Raw genomic sequence first — 19,206 nt, 5'->3', positions numbered from 1 at the left:
GTGCAATGGCAGTTCCATCAGAGCTCACCCTTGCCCTGCCAAACGGCACCCTCAGAGCAGGGCTGTCCCCTGCTGCCACTGTCCCTCGTGGTGACAGCCGAGGTGTGACAATGAAGGTACCGTATCCCTCTGGAGCAGCCCCACCCGATGCACCTTTGGGTCTGACACCTGCTTCCCCTTGCGTGGCAGCACCCGTGGGTGCTCTCCCAGCTGTGGACAGGTGGGAAAAGCCATTCTGCTCATCAGAATGAATTAATCACTGGCTGGGCTTCACAAACCACCGTGATTCCTCAGTCCCCCTGGCTCTAGAAATGGTCTTTACTAATGCATGCTCTTAGAGTGGAAATGAAACCTCAGCAGGTCTCTGATGCACTCTCAGCTCTGCCCCTTTTGCAGCAGCTGGGATTTTTTTTTTTTTTTTATTTTTTTTATTTTTATTTCCAGAGGGTGATAATTCCCTGGGAACTTGGGTGTGAGGTTTGCTTCCCTGCAAAATGTGACAGTGATGTGATGTTACTGGAGGTGCTGGGCCCATCCCAGTTTGTCGCTGTGATATCCTAGTGATGGGTGTAGCAAATCAGCCTTGTTTGTTGCAAATCCATAGGGATTTGATGGATGTCAATGTTCATTAAGGTTTTGGTGGATCAGTTGAGCTGATTTGAGGTTTGGCAAAGAGAAATAACAAAGCAGGAAGAAATTCAGTACCGCAGCGAGAAGCAATGTGATTTTAGCTTTCTTTCATAAAGAAATAGGGTTCTGGAGATCCTGGTCTGTGCAGGAGCATCCCCTAAGCTTTTGGATGCCAGTATCTGGGTGATGAGTCAGGAAGCAGTGATGGAAAATGGGGGAAATTCATACAGAATCAGGTCAGAAGAGAAGAGATACCCTACGGGGGTCAGAGCTGGGTGCCAGAGTTGCGAGGGACAGGTTTGGGGTATCCTGAGGTCCCTGGCGGGTGGCTCTGGGCTCTGTATGCCCCGCAGAGCAGAGGGTGCTGGGCGGCTCCAGGGCAGCAGCAGTTTGGACAGGCGGGCACAGGCATCCCCTCCTTCCTGCAGCCTGCTCCTCGCTCTGGAAAAGGCCGATTTTCCCCCAAAAAATTTTTTCCCAGGCTCCCTCATGGGACAGGCAACGTTTGCTCCCTCTCCCTGGCAAAAACGAAACCCTATCCCCGTCCTCAGCGCTCTGCTTGGGTTTCTCAGTGCTGTTCCCGACGCTTGGCTCCTTCGCCTCCAGCATTTCCATTGCCTTTATCCATCTTTTTTTCCACTCCTTCCCCCTCTGCTGCCCTCCCCACGGCCCCGCTTCCTCGGCCGCTCCCCTAAATGGGCCAGGAAGGCGGATTATTGCCATGGCTCATCTGCATTCGCCCTCCTCCCAGTCCTCCCCCGCTCCTCCCTTCTCCAAATCGCGGCGGTGCGGAGTCTCTCGGGCTGCCCGGCCCCCTGAGCGCCCAGCGCCGGGAGAGGCACCGAGCCGGGGCTGCCGTGAGTAGGGGGCTGTGGTGGCTGTGCTCTGTGTCCCTGTGCCGGGTGCCTGCCTGGCTCTCCGGCCGTGTCCGCTGGCTGCGTCCTCCTTGGATTGTTTATTTTTCCCATCCCTGCCCTTGCCGTGTCCTTCGGCGGCAGCCGGAGCCGGCGAGCCCGCCCGCGGTGGGTCGGGGTGCTGGGGTGGGTGCTCCGGGGGTGACACCCTGCGTGACCTCTGTTCGGCAGGGAGATGTCACTGCGGGATGGGGACCCGAGGGGACGGCAGGACAACGGGGAGGTCAGCGGTATCACCCGGCTCGGGGGGATGGAGGACCCCTCGCTCCGGGGCACGGCAGCACCTGGTGGCAGCAGGACAGACGTGATGGCAGAGGGCTGGGAGCCGGGGCCAGCACTGGGTGACGGGGACGTGACCCCCGAGGGAGCCCCACAGCGAGCTCGGCAGCCCGAGGAAGCCCTGATGACCGAGCTCTCGGAGCTGGTGCAGAAGGTGGTGAAGAGCAGCAGCTGGTGGGAACGGCACGGCGTGGACATCAGCATCCTTGCCTGCAGCCTCCTCCTGCTGCCAGCAGGTAACCTGGCTCAGCCCTCCCAGACCGTGGCCAGGGGGGTCCCCGGGGGTCCCACGGCCTCCTGCTTTGTGCTGGGAGCCCATTGGCACCTACTGAGGTTGTAACAAGGCTGCAATAACTCCTTTAGCCCATGACTTGGCACTCTCTGACCCCATGGTGGGTGACGAGGGCACGATGGAGTAAGGGGCAGTGGTATCTGGGGCACTGCCTGGGCTGAGGGGATGGTGCCCAGGCAGATGCACGCAGGGCAGGACAGTGGGTGATGTGTCCCACCGTGGGACAGGGAAAGCATGGTGGTTTTGGTTCAATGACCCTGGCTGTGGTGGGTGCAGAGGAAAACAGTTGAGTGTGGGTCTCTGGTGGCATGGCTGGAATTTAGGACCTTCTCTTGCTGTTGAACTCCTGGGGATGCTCAAATCCTGGCAGAGGAATAATATCAGTGTAATCCCGCATCCCAGAACTGTGGGGTGGGATCAGGCACCTGCAGCACTCATTGCCATTGAGGCTGGAAGTGGCCAAACCTTCAGCACAAGGGTGAATGTGGCTGGGCCAGTCATGAGGATGATGAGGAGGCAAACTGTGACTTGCATCGTTTAAGTACCTGTAACTACAGCTGAAGAACAGGTTTAGGGCAGTGGCTGGCGTGTTTGGGTGTAGCAGCACCTCCAGCCTGGCTCAGAGGGCTGCAGGACATGTGCATGGCCAAGCTCCTGCCTGGCTGGTTTCTCCACAGGGTTCCTGTGCCTGCGGTCGGCCCAGGCCATCCCTTTCCTGGCGGGTGTCCTCACCCTTGGTGTGGTGCATCACACCCTGACCGTCAAGGGCAGTCACCTGGCCAGCCACAATGCCTTGACCGAGTCCAAGTCCTGGGGCAAAGTGTGGGCTGTCTTCTTCATTGAGGTGAGTGGGGCAGCCCCAAAAACACCCCATCAACACCTTGTGGTGCTGGGAAATGTTTGGAATGGTGGGAAAGGTTTCTAGTTTAACTCTTAGTTTCTTAGCTTAACCCTTAAAAGCCCATTTCCAGACTGGTTTGGGGTCTATGGGGTGCAGAGCATCTCCCCATGGTGCTTCATTTTGGTTCCAGAGTATCTCCCCAGTTTCCTCCCACACAAGCCCAAGCCAGGCAGTGCCTAACCCTGGCACCACATTTCTCTCTTTCCTCCCAGCTCTGCTCAGCTTTCACAGTCGAGCAGGCCACCTACAACCATGTGAAGATCCACCACGGCTACACCAATGTCATCGGCCTGGGGGACTCCAGCACGTGGAAACTTCCTTTCCTCAACCGCTACGTTTACATGTTCATCGCGCCTCTCGCAGTGCCCATCCTAACCCCCCTGGTTGCACTTGGTACGTGTCCCAGCCACCTTGGGACAGGGTGCCAGGTGTGGGAAGCCTGTGACTGCCCAGGTCTCAACCCACCCAAGGGTCCTGCTTTGTTTGGAGGCATCACACTAACTACACCAGCCCCTGGTGGGACACTGGGCTGCAGGAAAGGCAGGAGATGCTGCATTTGCCCTGAGGACCACATCTGATACATCTACTTTCAGCTGAGGCTGAGAAAACACTTCACCTTTTCCTGTGCTGGATGTTGAAATCTCTGGCAAAAGCCATCATGAGCCTGGAGCACCCCGAATCCATTCTCCTTTAACTCAGATCTGTGGCCGTAATGGGGTTCAGTGTCACATGTGGGTCTCAGGTTGATCAGAGCATCTCACAGGGTGTTTGATGGCTGTGTATGGGGGTGGAAGTTTGGGGGGCTGCAGGGGCCAGACGCAAAGAGCTTGGGCAGAAAAGGTGGTGGCTCCAGGGAAATAATGGTGCCAGGAAACAATCAGGGAGAAGAGCCCAGAAAGCAGTAAGAGGCTGGGGAAGCAAAGCCCTCTGGACTGTATTACCCAGGTCTGGACAGTGCCAGATACACAGACAATGACTTGGCAAATTGTAAGAAATGAAGGTACATCCAAATCCCCTGAGTGATGATGCACAGCTGGCTCTGCTGCTCTGGGGAGGCTCTCAGACACACACCCCAGCAGTTCTATAGGGTTTGGGCCAAACTGGAGGATGGGGAAAGTGAGTTAATGGGCTGGGCTGTGGGGCTGTTGGCACACTGGGCAGCCTGACTGCCAGAGCAGCAGTGGTGGTAGGGAAACATCAACACCTCTCCCATGTGCTGCCTCCTCTTCCCTGTGCAGATTTATTGAGGAACGTGGAGTGGAAGGCAGCTCTCCGGACCCTCTGCTGCATGTTCCTGGGGTTTTACTGCCATTACTGGCTCCTGCTCCACGTCTCGGGCTTCCAGTCGCCGTGGTCTGCCCTGCTCTGCATGCTGCTCACCCGCTCCCTCCTGGCCCATCCCTACATCCATGTCAACATATTCCAGGTAGAGACCTGAAGCTTCCAGGTATCCCAACAGTGCTGAAGACAGGCAAGCCACCACCCAGTGCTGGTGACAAAGCCCTGATGCTGCTGGCCAGAGCTTGTGTCACCTTAAGGCGAGTGGGTTCAGTTGTCACCTCCCTTGTGCTGATGTTGTCACCAGGAGCATTAGGCTGGTGATGCTGGGTGAAAAGTGGTGGCCCTTGGAAAATGTCAGGGCAGATGAGTGCAGAGGGTGTGAGGATGATGTCTTGTGCAGTGGCTGGTATTATTGGGAGGGCTGATGTGTGTTTCATGTGGTGTTACAGGCCTTGGGGTGGGGATATGCTGGTGGCTCTAAGTGTGGATGTATTGGGGAAACAGAGCCTGGGAGCTCCTTGGTGGCTCCATGGACAGACAAACACAAGATGGAGTGACTTTAGAGACAAACCCAGCTCTGGGGCTGGCAGAGAGACCCCAAACGTGGCTCTTCGTGCCCACGCACAGGCAGAGGTGCCATTGGCTCTGCTGGAGGGAGACTGGGGAGGTGACAGGTGCCACAGGGTACCCACCCTGCCTCTCCTGCAGCACATCGGCCTCCCCATGTTCGCGGCCGACCGCAAACCCAAGCGGATCCACCTCATGAGCCTGGGCGTCCTCAACCTGCCCCGCAACGCCCTCCTTGACTGGTCCTTCGGCCACTCGCTCATCAGCTGCCATGTGGAGCATCACCTCTTCCCCAGCCTCTCTGACAACATGTGCCTGAAGGTGAGACAACCCCACAAGGTGGCTGGGAGGTGACATGGGGATGAGACATCCATCTCCCCACTACCTCCCACCCCCGCTGCCAGACCTGTCTGTGCTGCTCCTTCCCATGCTGGAAACCACTCACTGCTTTGCAGCCCTAACCCACCTCTTGCCATCCCATTCCTGTTTCTTCTGGGTTCCTGGTCCCAATTCCAGCCCGCAGAAGCTTTCCAGCAGTCCAGGATCCTCCCAGTTATTCCATTGGGAAAGTATCCCCAGCATTGCACAGTTTTTGGTTCAGACAACCTCCTATCGCTTTGGTCATGCCCTTACTTGCTGCACTGAGGTGTGGGGTGTGTTCAAAACGTGGGCTCTGAGGACTGCCCCAGCTGGAGGGATCCCAAGGCAGGTCCATACCCTGCCCTTCAGCACAGGATTGCCACTCACTCGGTACCGTGCTCTTGTTTTCAGTGTCCTTTGCTTGAGCTCACAGGGCTGGCAGGACCTGCCTTCCCCAAAGAGGTGTTGCAGGGAAGGAGGTAATTAAGTCTGTGGCAACCTCCCAGTCCCTTCACCGAGCTGGCTGTGTGGGCACGTGGGAATAATGATGGGCGTGAATGATGAGCATTCATGGCTGGCTCTCATTAGAAGCCTCATTAGGGCATCTCTCCTAATTTGGAGCCCTCCAAAGGCGTTTGGCCAGGGTGAATCCCTGTGATGCTGCAATTGGAAACCACCTTCCTCCTAATATTCACAGCAAAGATTCTACATCTGGTGCTGCCTGCTCCAGCCCAGCTTTGGGCATGTGGGGTTTTCTGGGCACATTTCAGGCATCTTGTACAAACACCAGGGCATCCTGCACAGTGCTGACATTACCTTTGCCTTTGCAGATCAAACCCATCGTTTCACAGTATCTGAAGCAGAAGAAGCTGCCCTACAATGAGGACACCTACAGCTCCAGGCTCTGGCTCTTCCTCCAGAGATATGAGGAGCTGATGGTCCATGCTCCCCCCATAACGGAGCTGGTGGGCATCCAGTGAGGACCACGGGGGCCACAGCACTTGGGGGGGCTGTTTCTCACAGGGACATTCAGAGGGATGGTTTTAGCAGGACCAACACCTTCATGAAGTCATGGTGTAGGAAACATCCCTCCCTGAAGTCTTGCTTTTGGCTAGAAAATGGTGCACAGAGCCACTGCAGGGGGAGAGGCAGGTGGGGCAGCACCAGGGACAGAAAAATCGGGGTCCCCCACAGTTATTCCCAGCCAGGGCTTAGTTTTATCCACTCTGCTTTCACACTCGGGGAGAGGAAATCCCCCCTATCCGTGGGGGTTGCAGCACCATGTCCAGGACATCCAGAACTGGGAAGCACCACGATCTGTAGGATGGATCTGCAGCTGTGTGGTCGGGGTCTGAGGGAAGGGGTGGATGGTGGGGAGGGGGTTGTGTCACTGCTACTTGTGCTTTGCCTGACTTTGGGCTAAATCAGTCCCTTCTAGGAACAAAGATTTGGCAAATTCAGCCTTAACACTTTGGGGTGGATTTCCTTTTTCAATGGCTTTTGTTGCTGGAGGAAGTTTTACTGGTATCCTGTGGTGCCCAGGGCAGGACTGGGGGAAAGACCCCCATTCCATGGGGGGTGTCTGTGTTGGGGTGTCAGAGGTGACCCCACACCTGCTTATTGCCATGGCAAGAGTTTACCAAGGGAATCCCCTGCCAGAGGCAGGCAGGTGTACAGGGCTTGGGACACCTTCCCTGTTGAGGGAGGGTGAGCTCTGCCCCCTGTGCTGCTGCCAGGGCTGGGATGCTCATGTGGCCAGTTCAAGCCCCCTCTGGGGAGCTGTGTCTGGCTTTACCAGGGTGCTCTGCTGTCCTACACCTGCAAGAACAACCACAGAGTCCACCCCAGTGTCACGGTGGGGAGCTGGCAGCAGAAAGGGATGGCCAGACTGAGACCAGTGTGGTTTTGCTTTGAGCCTGGGGTTTTGCTCCCTGATTTGAGTTGTTCTCCCATCTGGGCTGGACCCCTGCAGTGCCACGTTGTGGATTTGTAAAGCTTCACAGGTAAATGTGTCCCAAGGCACAGGGATGCTCTGCCCGGGTCCTGGCCTGTGACAAGGTGATTGTTGCAGCAGGCAGTTCATGGTGTTTTACTCTGCTTCTCCTCCACCAAGTCCAGGAGCATCCTCAGATGCACTGGGGAAGTGTCCCTGTGATGTGAGGCTGGAACTGGGGTGGCCACGGCATCCCTGTGCAGGTGATCCAGACTCAGGGAAAGGAGGAGTGGCCCTGGATCCATCCAGCACGACCCCTTTGGCATCAGAAATGTTGAACGATCGATTTATCCTGGGCTGGGGCCCAGGGGCTGCTGATGCACTGATTTGGGGGCATTGTCACCTCTATCCAGGCCTATGTGGGTCATTGATCCAGGACATTATGAAACACCCAGAGGGCAAATTCCTGTCCTCTGGGCAGGGGTTAGGCTGGGTCTGGAGCAGCTGGAGGGGTATGGCCAGGGCAAATGGCCTGAATGCTCTAGGGGGCCAAAGATCCTCCCCAGACTGCCCCTCCCACAATTAATTTCTCAGTTGAGCATCAGAGATAAATTAAAGTAAATGTGACAAATTATTGGCATTTCCAGCTCCAGTGAGGAGGTGAAGGGAGCATTAGAGGTGCTTTTGATTCAGGCAGGGTAATCTTAACCTCATATATTCCTGGTTGTGGGCACAAAATGCTCTTTTGCCCTCTCCTGCTGCAAAGAAATCAGCCCCAAAATGTTCAGAGCAACAGCTCTTTTCCCAGCTGGATTTTATGGATGTTCTTTAAGGCAATGCCATCTGAAGGCAAGTGTTTGCAGGTCCCTCAGCCAGCAGGAGACAGCCTGTGATTTGGGAGATAGGTGGATTATTCCCTGCCAGAGCTGGTGGATGCAGAAGTTAACGGGGGAAAAGGAGAATTCTGGGAAAAAAGGAGGATTCTAATTCCTGCACTTAGAACCCTTCAAATATAAACCAACTGCTTCTTTGGATGACCTCTATGGCAATATTTGGAGCCTTCAGCCTTGCCTCTCTGGCAAGGGGCTCGATGATTGCTGTGCTGACCTGAGGCTGAGGGTTTGGAACCAGCAGAATTCCTGGTCCTTGCCACAACCCCCCCTGAAGGAGTGGGTGCAGAAGGAGGCACAGAGCCAGCTGTCTTTCTCAGCGTGCCTTTTCAGAAAGCCATCAACTCATTTCCAAGACCAGGAGAGAAAGCGTGTGGGTTTTATGATCTGTATTACAACCAGCTTCTGGCTGTAAACTCCTCATGGTTTTAATTGCATTTTAAAAGCCCCATCAAGCACTCGCCTGCATGCTCTGGCAACTGGCCAACTTTTAAATGTCTGCTAGGCCCTATGAGATGATTTTTCTGGCTGGTGTGTTGTGCAGGGTCTGAACCAAGATGGGATGTGGTGCTCCTGCATGGGAGATGTGAGCACCAGCATCTGGAATGCTCCGAGGGATATGGATGAAGGAGGAAATAAAGCACAGACCATGGAGACACTGGGGCAGGAGTTCTGTCAGCATAATTTATCCACTCTCTCTGGCGTTAATGTTTTACCTTTTATCGAAGGATGCTGGGGGATTCTCCTGGCAAGAGCAGGGTGGCCGTGTAACGCATGGTTAAAATCAGCCTGAGCTTCGCTTTCCCCGGTAGATTTTGGAGCTGGTCGCTTGTTGGGCGATAAACGGGCGCAGGCAATTAGCAGCATCAGTGATGATGAATGCTGCGGGAGCGCGCCGGGTACCGCGGAGGTCTCACCACAGAGAGCGGCGGTGCGAGCGGCCGCCAGGGGGCTCTTCTTGCCGCACCTCTCTATGGTATTAGCGCGTTTCCGGTCAGCCGCGGTGGAAACGGCGCGCTGCCATTGGCTGACGGTGCGGGGGTGGGGCCATGCGGCGGCGGGAGGCGGGGTTATGCTAATGAGGCGCTTTCCCGCCTCACGATCGGCTTGGAGGAGGGGCGGGGCCGGATCGGTGAGGGGCGGGGCCCGGCGGCGGCGGCGGCGGAACACGGCCCGGGGGGACAGCGGGGACACGTGTCCGGGACAGGGGACCGGGACAGGACCGGGATAAACCGGGGGAGCCGGGGCTGTGGGGCCGAGGGGCTGCGAGAACCGCCCCCCGCAGGCCCGTGCTCCACCCCTGCGGCTGTGCGAGGCGCGGGGCCCCGGTGCGCGGGGTCGGAGGTCTGGGTTCGGGCGCTCCGGAGCAGTTGACACCCCGCCGGCGCCGGCCCGGCCCTAAGCGCCAAAGCCGCTGTCCCTGAGCTCGAGGCGCTCCCGGGTGCGGCACACAGAGCCTGGGCCCGCTCTGCTCCGCCGCGATGGCCGGCGCGGGGGGCCGAGCCCCGCTGGGTGGGTGCCGGGCTCCGGGAGGGGCTGTGCCGCCCCTGGCAGCTCTTGTGGCTTCACGCCTTGCCTGTCGTTCTCCCCTGCAGGTCTGCGGCGGTGGCTGTCCTCGCCTGCCCCGGCACCTCGGGTCTGCGTGGTGGGCAGCGGCCCCGCCGGCTTTTACACGGCTCAGCACATCCTCAAGGTACCGGGCCGGGTCTGACCGCGGGGGAGGGCAGGGATCCGCACACCCAGGGAGGCATCTCTGCCCTGCCTGCAACCTCAGCACCTTCTGGGCTGGTTTGGTGGGCTCCTGGCGCTGCTCAGGCCAGGTCGGTGTTGTTGGGGGGCTGCTTGGGGCAGCCCAGACCCCACATGGTGCTCCTGGGCCTCTTTGGTTGGGGTAGGTACCGCTGCCTTCATCCCTGCTCTGCCCCTGGGCCTTCCACTCAGGACTTAGGTTGGTTGCTGTGAGTTCATCCCAAGTGATTTTTCTAGAATCAAATAATCAGCAGGAATCTGCCTCGCACAAAGCTCTTGTCACCCAGCAGGAATGACATGTGGGACCTGCTCTCCTCCTTCCCCAGCAGAATTAAGATACATGGGTGATGCTTTACCTTGTGTCTGTAAATCTCAGTGCTCTGGGCAGTCAGTCAGGTCTGCTGCTGAAAAAAGAACTGGGCTGTTGGCACCCTCCAGAGATAGAGCAGCTTAACCCCATCATTAAACCGTGTTGTTTTGTCTCTGGAATGTGTTGGAAAATAGCTGTTACTAAGCCTCAGGGACAAATTTCAGGGCAGCTTAATCTCGGGAAGAGGCTGCCTCAAAATACAAGATAACAAAAGCCTTGCAGCCAAACATCTGTCTAAGGCTCTGTCCCTGAGGTGACTCAGCCCAGGCCATCTCAGGGCATGGGCACCTCTGCTGGGGACTGGGAGATGTCTGGCAGGTCCCCCAGCACCCAGGGTGCTGCACTGGCTGCTTCCTGGCACTCTGATCAGCCCCCAGGTATTGGATACCCACCAGGTTAGTGTGGAAAAGGAGCTCAGGAGTGGGTAGGGAGATGGAGCCCCACAAGGTGGATGTGGTTGGGGTCACTCTGCTACATCTTGTGGTCTGAGCTGGCAGTAACAGATGCAGCATCATCCTGCTCATGGAAAAGTCTGGAAGAGGCTGTTTCTGGCTTGCTGCAGCCCAGCCTTCTGCCCTGTATTTCCCCCAGCTGCAGACGAGTGTTGCTAGGCTCCTGTGACCTTTCTGTCCTCTGTGAGACAGAAAGACTGTGACTTTCTTCTCCCACAGCACCATGGTGGGGCCCTGGTGGACATCTATGAGAAGCTGCCTGTTCCCTTCGGGCTTGTCCGTTTTGGAGTGGCCCCAGACCACCCTGAGGTGAAGGTTGGTGCTGGCTCCCTGCCCCTTGCCCATGTGGTTGAGTGTGGTGACAGTGGTGGGTGCAGCTGAGGTGGTCACTGTCCTTCCTCCTGCCTCAGGCTCTCTGTGACATGGAGCTGTTAGACCAGAGAGGTCCAGATCTCCTCCTTGTCCGTGCTGAGGCCATGGACAGGTGACATGGGACACCTGGCATTAGGGCTCTGGGCCAGAACCAGGGGCTTGTGATGGGAAGTGCTGCTCCTGGTGCTGGTCAGCCTGGCCTAGAGCAAGGCCAAGGAGCACGGATGGGTTTCTTTGTCCCTGGGCACTTTATGTCAGCAAGATCTCACCTGCTCATTGCTGCTGTCATTTGCCCCTCGATCAGTACCTGCTCTGGGAACACACAGATCTCATGGGGGCTGTGGGGTTGGGCTGTAGGTGCTTTCCTGGGCACGGAGAAGTTAAACCAAGGATTTCCCAACCATTTTCGTTTGCCTGGCAGTGAGCTGTACCCAGGAGTATCTGCTATATCTGAGCTGGAGTGGAGGTGGTTGGAAGTGTAGGATACAGGAGATCCAGACACAGCAATATCATGCAGTGGTTTCCTCTAATCCCTGGAGATCCTAAAACCAAAATGCCTGGATCCCTTTGTGTGAGAGGAATGGACATACTGCAGACACTGCCCCAGGCTGAGTCTGTCTGGAGCTGCAGGGGTGGGAGTGGTGGTTTTGTTGTGTAGCCCTGATTATTCAGAAGAAAAAGGTCTGGATGCTATCCTGCCCTGCATCCTTTCTCAAGGAAGTGGCTTTCAGGAAGGGTTGAGATGAGATGCTGGCAGAGGGGGCCAGGTGGGCTGCAAATCTCATTCCTGAGAAGGAGTTTTCCCCTGCAGTGGGGGTTTATTCTGAGGGGCTGAATGTATTGGAAAGGTCCTGTCCTCCCCAGGTGGGTGCAAAATACACATTTTCCTTTCACAAGGGGTGGTGGAGAGAGTGCCAAGTCACGGCTGTGCTTATCTCCCTGTGAGTTAGCTCTGGCTGTTCGTAGATAAGAGTCTCAGAATAACTTGACTGGGATGAGGTGATGGAGCATCTCAAGGCTGGAGGGAATGGGCACAGGGATCTCTTGTCAGTAGCAGGCCTTGGCTCTGGCTGTGGGATATAACTCCAGGTCTGTGATCTCTGCAGAACGTGATCAACACCTTCACACAGACAGCACACTCGGAGCGCTGCGCCTACTACGGGAATGTCACCGTGGGAAGGGACGTGACAGTGCCCGAGCTGCAGCAGGCTTACCACGCCGTGGTGCTGGTGGGTACCCAAAACCTTAGTGTGCCAGCAGTCCTGGGAAAGGTCTGGAGGGTTATTCTCCACTGGGATCTTGTGAATAGTGTTTGGGTGAGGTGTTTCTGGGTGCCTTGTTACCATGGGAAACTCTTCCCAGCCTTGGGACAGCTCAGATACTCCAAGGCTTGTCCAAAGCCCTTGCAGGGGGCATGTGCTGGAGCTTGGCATCAAGTGCAGGGCTCTGAAACCTCTCCCTGTGCTGGCCAATGCTTATTTTAGCCTGCCATGGATTTGTCCTTGCTGCTCAGTCCTCAGCTTGTCATGCTCTGCCTTGGACCAAGGACGTCAGATTTGGCTCTGGAGCCCAGGATGATGAGGTGGATGAAGCCCCTGTGCCTGGGCTGTGTTTAGCCCTCCTGTTGAGTATCTTAGCCTGTGGGAGGGGATATCACAGCCATGCAGTGACCCTGGCAGCAGCTGGAAGGGGAGATTTGTGTCGGTGTCAAGCCCTGCACATAGTGACATCTCTGACTGTGTCTGCTCCCTCCTCAGAGTTACGGTGCTGAAGACAACCGGGTCCTGGGGATCCCAGGGGAGAACCTCCCCGGTGTTTACTCAGCCCGAGCCTTCGTGGGCTGGTACAATGGGCTGCCCGAGAACCGGGACGTGAGTACAGCCCTGTGCTTTCCTGCCCTTCCTCCTGTCCTTCTTCCCATCCCAATGCAGGCATTCAGCTCCAGATTAAGTCCTGAAAGGCCTGCAGTTGGAAAAGATTAGCAGGACCCATGTTAAATCCTTCTTAGATGGTAGAAATGTGAACAATTTGCACATCAGTGAGGGTGGATTAGCTGGCTCTGCACGTTTGCAGCTGATTTTGGCATGGCCAGATGGGAACCTGTAGGGATGGTGCTCTGCTTCCTGAGGAGGCTTTTTGGCCAAAACAGCTCCTGCTCCCAGGAGAGCAGGAAAGGTGGGAAGAGGGATCACCTGGGAGTGGCTGTGTTGCTGTGTCTCCCTGGGGAGGAGGCTGGTGTTGGGTAATCCAATCTGCATCACCTCTCTTTGGGGCAAAGCAGGGTGGAAGAGAATTTGGGTGGTAGGGGCAGTTCTAAAGGGCTGGACATTGTGTAGATTCAGTCACAGCTGGGTCTCTCCCCACAGCTGAAGCCTGACCTGAGTTGTGAGACGGCGCTGATTCTGGGTCATGGCAACGTGGCTCTGGACATTGCCCGGATCCTGCTGTCCCCACTGCAGCTCCTCAGGGTGAGTGAGGGGTGCTCTGCACCATGAGGACAGCCCAGGCCCCAAATTTCCTCCCTGCTGGGTGGCTGCTGGCTCCCACCCATCTCAGACAAAACCTCAGACTCCCCTGTCTTTGGGATCTTTTGCCAGGGAAGGCTGCTGCCTGTCGGGTGCACCCATGGATTCCCAGTCTGTAGGGAGTGATCCAAGGCTGTGGCCATGACTTATGTGATGCCTCAGAGCCCTCTGGATTGCTCTGCTGGCATCCAAAAAGTTGGAAATCAAACATCATCCCTTGCTTTCCTATGAGAAGCAAAAGAGGAGCTACTTTCCCTCTTCTGCCACCAAACCAGAAACTTCTGTTGGGGTTTATCTTTTTCTACTGGAGCTGAGGTCAGCAGTGTGGTTTCAGCTGGTGGCACTGGGCAGACTGTTGGATGGACATCATCCCTAAAGACAGCTGGGAGCTGGTGTGCACCAGCTGCTCCATACAGCTGCTGCCCCAGATGTTGGCAGCAAGGGCTTTCCCTCTGGGAGAAGTGCCATGGTTTGTTACAGCTGTGCAACAACTTCCTGTATTAATATCTAAATTAAATTTTAAAAAAACCCAAACTTGGAGGCACTGTCTACCAGTGACTAAAGCAAGCTGAGAGCAGTGCTGTGAGACATGGCACTGGTATGAATGCCAGGGTGGGCAGGTAGTTCCCTGATAGAAATATTGGTCTGGAATGGTTTATCCTGGTTACCTTGTGTCTCTCCTGTCCTGTTTTCTCTGGAAAAGGTCCTGCAGTCTAGATAAATGCACATGATTGAAACAGAACACAAGATTTCTGTGAGGTGCCAGTGCCAGGGTGAGGCCTGGCCATGCTCGTACTTGTGCTGGAGCTGCCTGGGGCAGCCAGGTGGTGATTTGAGCTGTGGTTTGCAGCAGGTTTCATCCAGAGCCTGTATGTCCTGCGCTGGGAGGTCCCCCAACAGCATCTGCAGGCACCTCAGAATGGAGCTCACTGGAAGGCTTTGCTCTGTTAGCCCCAAGGTGAACCTGCTGGGTGGATCCCCCGAGGCAGTCACGGGGTGCTGGCTCGTTACCTCTGGTGCATTATGGCCTCAGAAAGAACATTCAGTGATGAGGGACCAGCTGTGCAAATAGCTCTGTGCAAAGGGAGATGACTTGTTTCCCGTCCTCGCCCGGGCTTTCTGCATGCACAGCCAGCTTTTCTGCTGATTTTTCACCTTCAAGGCTGTGCCTTCCCCCCAGCTCCCTCCAGATCTGCCCTCGTCCCACTCTGGCGTCTCTGTTTTGCAGAAGACAGACATCACTGACAGCTCCCTGGCAGCTCTTGCCTGCAGCAAGGTGAAGCGTGTCTGGTTGGTTGGGAGGAGGGGACCTCTCCAAGTCGCTTTCACCATCAAGGTGAGGCTGGAGGTGCTGCTGTTTCCCAGAGCTGAGCCCCAAACTGCCTGTGCCTGGTGGGGAGGGGTGGTTTGGGAGCGAGTGTTGATCCCAGGCATCCTCCTTCCTGCACCCATTTCCTGGCTCCTAGTGATTTGGGACTGCCCTCTCTTTGCTGGAGGTAACATTTTCCTGCCCACAATTCCCAGGAGCTGCGGGAGATGATAAACCTGCCTGGTACCAGAGCTGTCCTGGACCCTGCTGACTTCACAGGCCTTGAAAGTTCTGTCAAAGGTGAGGGAAGTGTCCCATGCCCCTCAAGACAGGACTCACCTGGGCAGGTGAGCAACCAGGAGTGATTTGCAGGTGCCCAGAGGGTACATCAGAGAAACTCTTGTCCCGTACTTAATGTCTGGCTTGTGAAGGCTCAGTTACCATTGTGTGTCATGTGCTCAGAGTGCCAGGAGGCACCAAGACAAGAGAACATTGTGTATCTCTGTTTGTGCAGCCACTCAGTGCTTACACTGAGTGATGAGGGCAAGAGACTCCGGAGGGCTGAGGGAACCTTGTGGGGAGATCCCAAGGTTGTTGATTTAAGAGCTTCCTGTAGACCTAAAAAGAAAACACTGAGTTCAAGGGTGTCCAGAGACCTGCTCTTCTCCACGGGCTGCTGCCTCCAAGCACCTGCAAGACAGGAAATTGCAGACTTTGATTTGTGTGTCCCACTGGCCTCAAGCCTCAGGAGATCTCCTGGTCACTTTGACTTGCAGTTTGTCATCTCAGAGGTGTCAGGTTCCCACCGACATGACAGACTCACATACTGACACTGCCCTGACGTGCCTTGGCCCAGTGCTGTGTCCCAGGGGGTTTTGCTGATTCCTGTTCTGAAGATCTCTCTCTTTTCCTAGATGCTCCTAGGCCCAGGAAGCGACTGACTGACCTGATGATCAAAACAGCCCTGGAGAAGCCAGTGGAGATGCAGGCAGCAGCAGCAGGGGCAGCAGCCCCCCGGGAATGGGGGCTGAAGTTCCAGCGCAGCCCCCAGGAAGTGCTGCCCAGTGCTGATGGGAGGAGGGCGAGGGGCATCCGCATGGCCCTGACCCGCCTGGAGGTACTGCGGGCTGGTGTGGCCCTGGGAGGCTGGGAATGGAACTGTTGCACCCCTTGGGAATCTCTCCAAAGACAGCTCTGTGTTCCCTGTCTGGCTGGAGTGGCCTCTGGCAGGTTCTCAGGGAATCTGGTACCAAAAGGGAATCTGGTACCACTAAGAGTTTTTCCCAAGGGGGCTCTTTCCCTGATCCTGCTGCAGAATGGCCTTTAGCAAATACCCAGGGGTGAAAGATGCCAAAGGGGACTGGAGGGGGCTGCTGCTCTGCAGTGGTGACTGTGGTGGTCCCCTCCCTCTCTCAGGGCTCAGGTGACTCTGCCAAAGCCATTCCCACTGGAGATGTGGAGGAGCTGGAGTGTGGGCTGGTGCTCAGCAGTATTGGCTACCGGAGCCTGCCGCTGGACCCAGCTGTGCCCTTCGACAGCCAGCGTGGGGTCATCCCCAACAGCTCGGGCAGGGTGGAGGGTGTCCCAGGTCTGTATCCACAGGGATTTGTGTGGTGTCTTCCCCAACAACTTGGGCAGGGTGAAGGGTGTCCCCAGGGATTTGCATGGATATTCTGAGCACAGCTGGTGGGCTGGGGGGCTTTGGGGTGGGAAGTTCATTCACCAAGGGCATGGATATTGCACACCTTGGAGAGTGGAAACTGAAGAGATGTGCTGCCTCTGTCAGGGGTTAAGAGCTGGCCAGTCTCCATCTCTTTTTAGGGTTGTCTGGTTTAGCATGAGGGTGTTACTGCATCCTGTTACTAAAGTGACACAGCCCATGCAGCTGCTTAGTGCTGATCTGTATGTACACAAATTCCTGCCACAGCACTAAGGGTCTGTTCACACCACCAAGGTGGGGAACAGGGCAGGAACTTGCAGCCAGAAGGATCCAGGGTCATGTGCTGACGTGAGCCTGTCTGCTCCATGTGCCCCTGCAGGTCTGTACTGCAGCGGGTGGGTGAAGAGAGGACCCACAGGTGTGATCATCACCACCATGAACGACAGCTTTGACACTGCCCAGTCTGTGCTGGAGGATCTCCAGGGGGGTGTGCTGGATATATCCCCCTCCAGAGAAGGCTTTGGACTAGTGGAGAGCATCCTGCACAGCCGAGGTCAGTGTGAGGCTCAGTAGCAGCCAGCAGGAAGGTTCAACTCAGCCAAACTCCTCCTGGATCTGTGAGGGAGCAGAGTCTGAGCCATGGGAATGGATTTTTCTGCTCTTTCAGTGTTCCAAAGCCCAGGGAGAGCAGGACTTGAATTCTCTCAAATATCTGTGTCATTGCTAAGGTTAATGACCACTTTCTGGGAAGGGCCATTAAAAGCAGCACAGACCTTGAGTAAAATGTCACTGTCAGCTGCTGAGACAGTGAGCTATTGCTCTTGAGTGGTTTTCCTAGTAATCCTTCCAAGCAAGTTAGGGGAAAGATTAAAATGCCCAGGAGAGTAATCTGCTGTAGCTGTGTTTAAAGACATTCAATTAAAGTGTGTATGTGTGTGTTTTGCCTCTTAAAACTGTCTGAGGTTTAAGAGTGAACTGGAAGCATTTTGTCCCGAGGTGGTTTGTGCTCGCTGTTGTTACGGCTCACAAAGGTCTGACTGATCTGAGCCGACTGGGACCTTCCACCCCTCTCCTTGTGGCGTTAGAAATTATTTCTCCTTTGTGAGGCTGAGCTCTGACACCGTGTCAGAAAAGGGCAGCTTTGCTGCCACATCAGGGCCCTGCCAATGGGGAGGTGAGGCTGAACTTGTTCTTACTTGGTTAAGTTCTCTCTCCTGTCCCTCACCATCACCCCAGGGGTCCGTCCTGTTTCCTTCTCGGACTGGGAGAAGATTGATGCTGCTGAAGTGGCAAGAGGCAAAGCTGCTGGCAAACCCCGGGAGAAGATTGTGGATCCTGTGGAGATGCTGCAGATAATCGGTCACTAAGGCAGCAGTGGTGGGAACGTGGCACTGCTCCAGTGGTACCATCCTGGCAGCACCAGTGGGTCTGGGAGCACAGGGCTTGTGTCCAGGGCTGCTGGTGGCTCTGGAGGGGTGTGTGACACTGGAGCCTCTCTGGTGACAATGAACTCTGGGCTCCCAAAGTCTCAAGACCAAAGGCTGCTGGCTGGCCTCACATCCCTGCAGCTGCCATTCCTGGGCATGATTCTTTCCTGTCTGTATTCGAAGCATTATTGAATCATGCAGTGCACTGAGGGGAGGTGTGTGTGCACCTGGGGGATTCCTGGCCAGCCACTTTCCCACAACAAGTTGCATGGAGGAGCTTCCCTGTGTCTTGCTGCCTCCCCTTTAAGCCACAAGCCAAATGGCTTTGTTGCCTTGTCGTTCATGCCAGAGCAGGCATCTTTTAATAATGATTGCTTTTTTTAAATAAACCCTTCCAGGGAAGATAAAATCGACCTGCAACTTGAGTCTGGCTATTTTGTCTGCCACTGCCTTAACCTTGGAGCAGCACCCAAAGTGTTGTGGCTCCTGCAACATCCCAAGGCAAGGCAGCCCCAGGTGCTCTCCACTTGTGAGCTCTACACAAGCAGAAGAGGGCATTAATTTGCTTTCTGCTTCCCACAGTTAAATCCCAGCAGAGCCTGGGTTCTGTTTTGTGGGGCAGTTGGGATAACAGCCATGTAATTGCCTTGTTCTGGATCATGAGGGATCCTGTGTCCATCATTACCTGCAAGTGCCGATTGGTGCAAGCAGTGCCTTGAGCTCTTTCTCCTTTAGCTGGTGGGGTTATGTTTTTTTGGCCTGTGTGTTTTGAAGCTTATTAAATGCTTCTCTTAGCCCAGATTGCCTACGGTGACGGTGTCAGGTTTTAAGCCAGATTACAAGCCGTGAGCTGTAATCTCCTCTTTATCCGTGGCGCAGGGGCAGCGTCAGCGGGGCCCCTTCCCTGGCTGTCCGACCCCCCCGTGCTCCCTGCCAGAGCACTGCAGGATTGCCACCCCTCCTCCCCAGCCTCTGGAAATGGTGACAGTGACAGTGGCTCTGTGATGGAGGCAGAGGAGAAATCGAGCTAGGGCAACCTCCACCTCAGCCCAGCCCTCTCTCACAGCGGAGGATTTGCCCACAGGGCACTGTTCTCCCACCTCATCTCAAGGAAGGGAGATCTCTGACTTCTCCCTGTTTTCCCCTTTTTCTCTCCCATCCTTTTCTATTTAAATCTCATTTGAAAGCTCATTAAGAAACTCAGGAAATGTGATAATGGGAACTCGTACTCAAACAAGCAATAAAGCTTTTGTGGAACAGCTGTTTGTGTGATGTGGCTGTCCTTACGTCTTGCG

General features: G+C 55.6%; 2 protein-coding genes across 2 annotated transcripts; both read left to right on the top strand.

The window, feature by feature from the left end:
- Window positions 1-1,386: 1,386 nt before the first annotated feature.
- FADS6 (fatty acid desaturase 6) lies at window positions 1,387-8,744 on the top strand. Its single transcript, XM_058852586.1, has 7 exons — window positions 1,387-1,487; window positions 1,716-2,059; window positions 2,793-2,959; window positions 3,229-3,409; window positions 4,255-4,442; window positions 5,006-5,185; window positions 6,055-8,744. Exons 2-7 carry the CDS (start codon window positions 1,720-1,722, stop codon window positions 6,202-6,204), a joined length of 1,206 nt encoding a protein of 401 aa, XP_058708569.1. The 5' UTR covers window positions 1,387-1,487; window positions 1,716-1,719; the 3' UTR covers window positions 6,205-8,744.
- Window positions 8,745-9,203: 459 nt separating this feature from the next.
- On the top strand, window positions 9,204-19,170 carry FDXR (ferredoxin reductase). Its single transcript, XM_058852579.1, has 12 exons — window positions 9,204-9,559; window positions 9,643-9,740; window positions 10,838-10,933; window positions 12,097-12,219; window positions 12,748-12,861; window positions 13,357-13,458; window positions 14,744-14,851; window positions 15,040-15,124; window positions 15,739-15,941; window positions 16,241-16,412; window positions 16,864-17,037; window positions 17,721-19,170. Exons 1-12 carry the CDS (start codon window positions 9,529-9,531, stop codon window positions 17,849-17,851), a joined length of 1,437 nt encoding a protein of 478 aa, XP_058708562.1. The 5' UTR covers window positions 9,204-9,528; the 3' UTR covers window positions 17,852-19,170.
- The last annotated feature ends 36 nt before the right edge of the window (window positions 19,171-19,206 follow it).

The sequence above is a fragment of the Poecile atricapillus genome, chromosome 17, assembly GCF_030490865.1.
Source record: "Poecile atricapillus isolate bPoeAtr1 chromosome 17, bPoeAtr1.hap1, whole genome shotgun sequence".
Taxonomy (NCBI): Eukaryota; Metazoa; Chordata; class Aves; order Passeriformes; family Paridae; genus Poecile; species Poecile atricapillus.
This window is presented reverse-complemented; position numbering and strand designations above follow the sequence as displayed.

Coding starts and splice junctions, on each gene's coding strand:
- FADS6 (XM_058852586.1), top strand. CDS start 1,720: ATGTCACTGCGGGATGGGGACCCGAGGGGACGGCAGGACAACGGGGAG. Junction 3,410..4,254: donor AACCCCCCTGGTTGCACTTG/GTACGTGTCCCA, acceptor TTCCCTGTGCAG/ATTTATTGAGGAACGTGGAG. Junction 5,186..6,054: donor CTGACAACATGTGCCTGAAG/GTGAGACAACCC, acceptor TTGCCTTTGCAG/ATCAAACCCATCGTTTCACA.
- FDXR (XM_058852579.1), top strand. CDS start 9,529: ATGGCCGGCGCGGGGGGCCGAGCCCCGCTGG. Junction 10,934..12,096: donor CAGACCACCCTGAGGTGAAG/GTTGGTGCTGGC, acceptor TGATCTCTGCAG/AACGTGATCAACACCTTCAC. Junction 15,942..16,240: donor TGGCCCTGACCCGCCTGGAG/GTACTGCGGGCT, acceptor TCCCTCTCTCAG/GGCTCAGGTGACTCTGCCAA.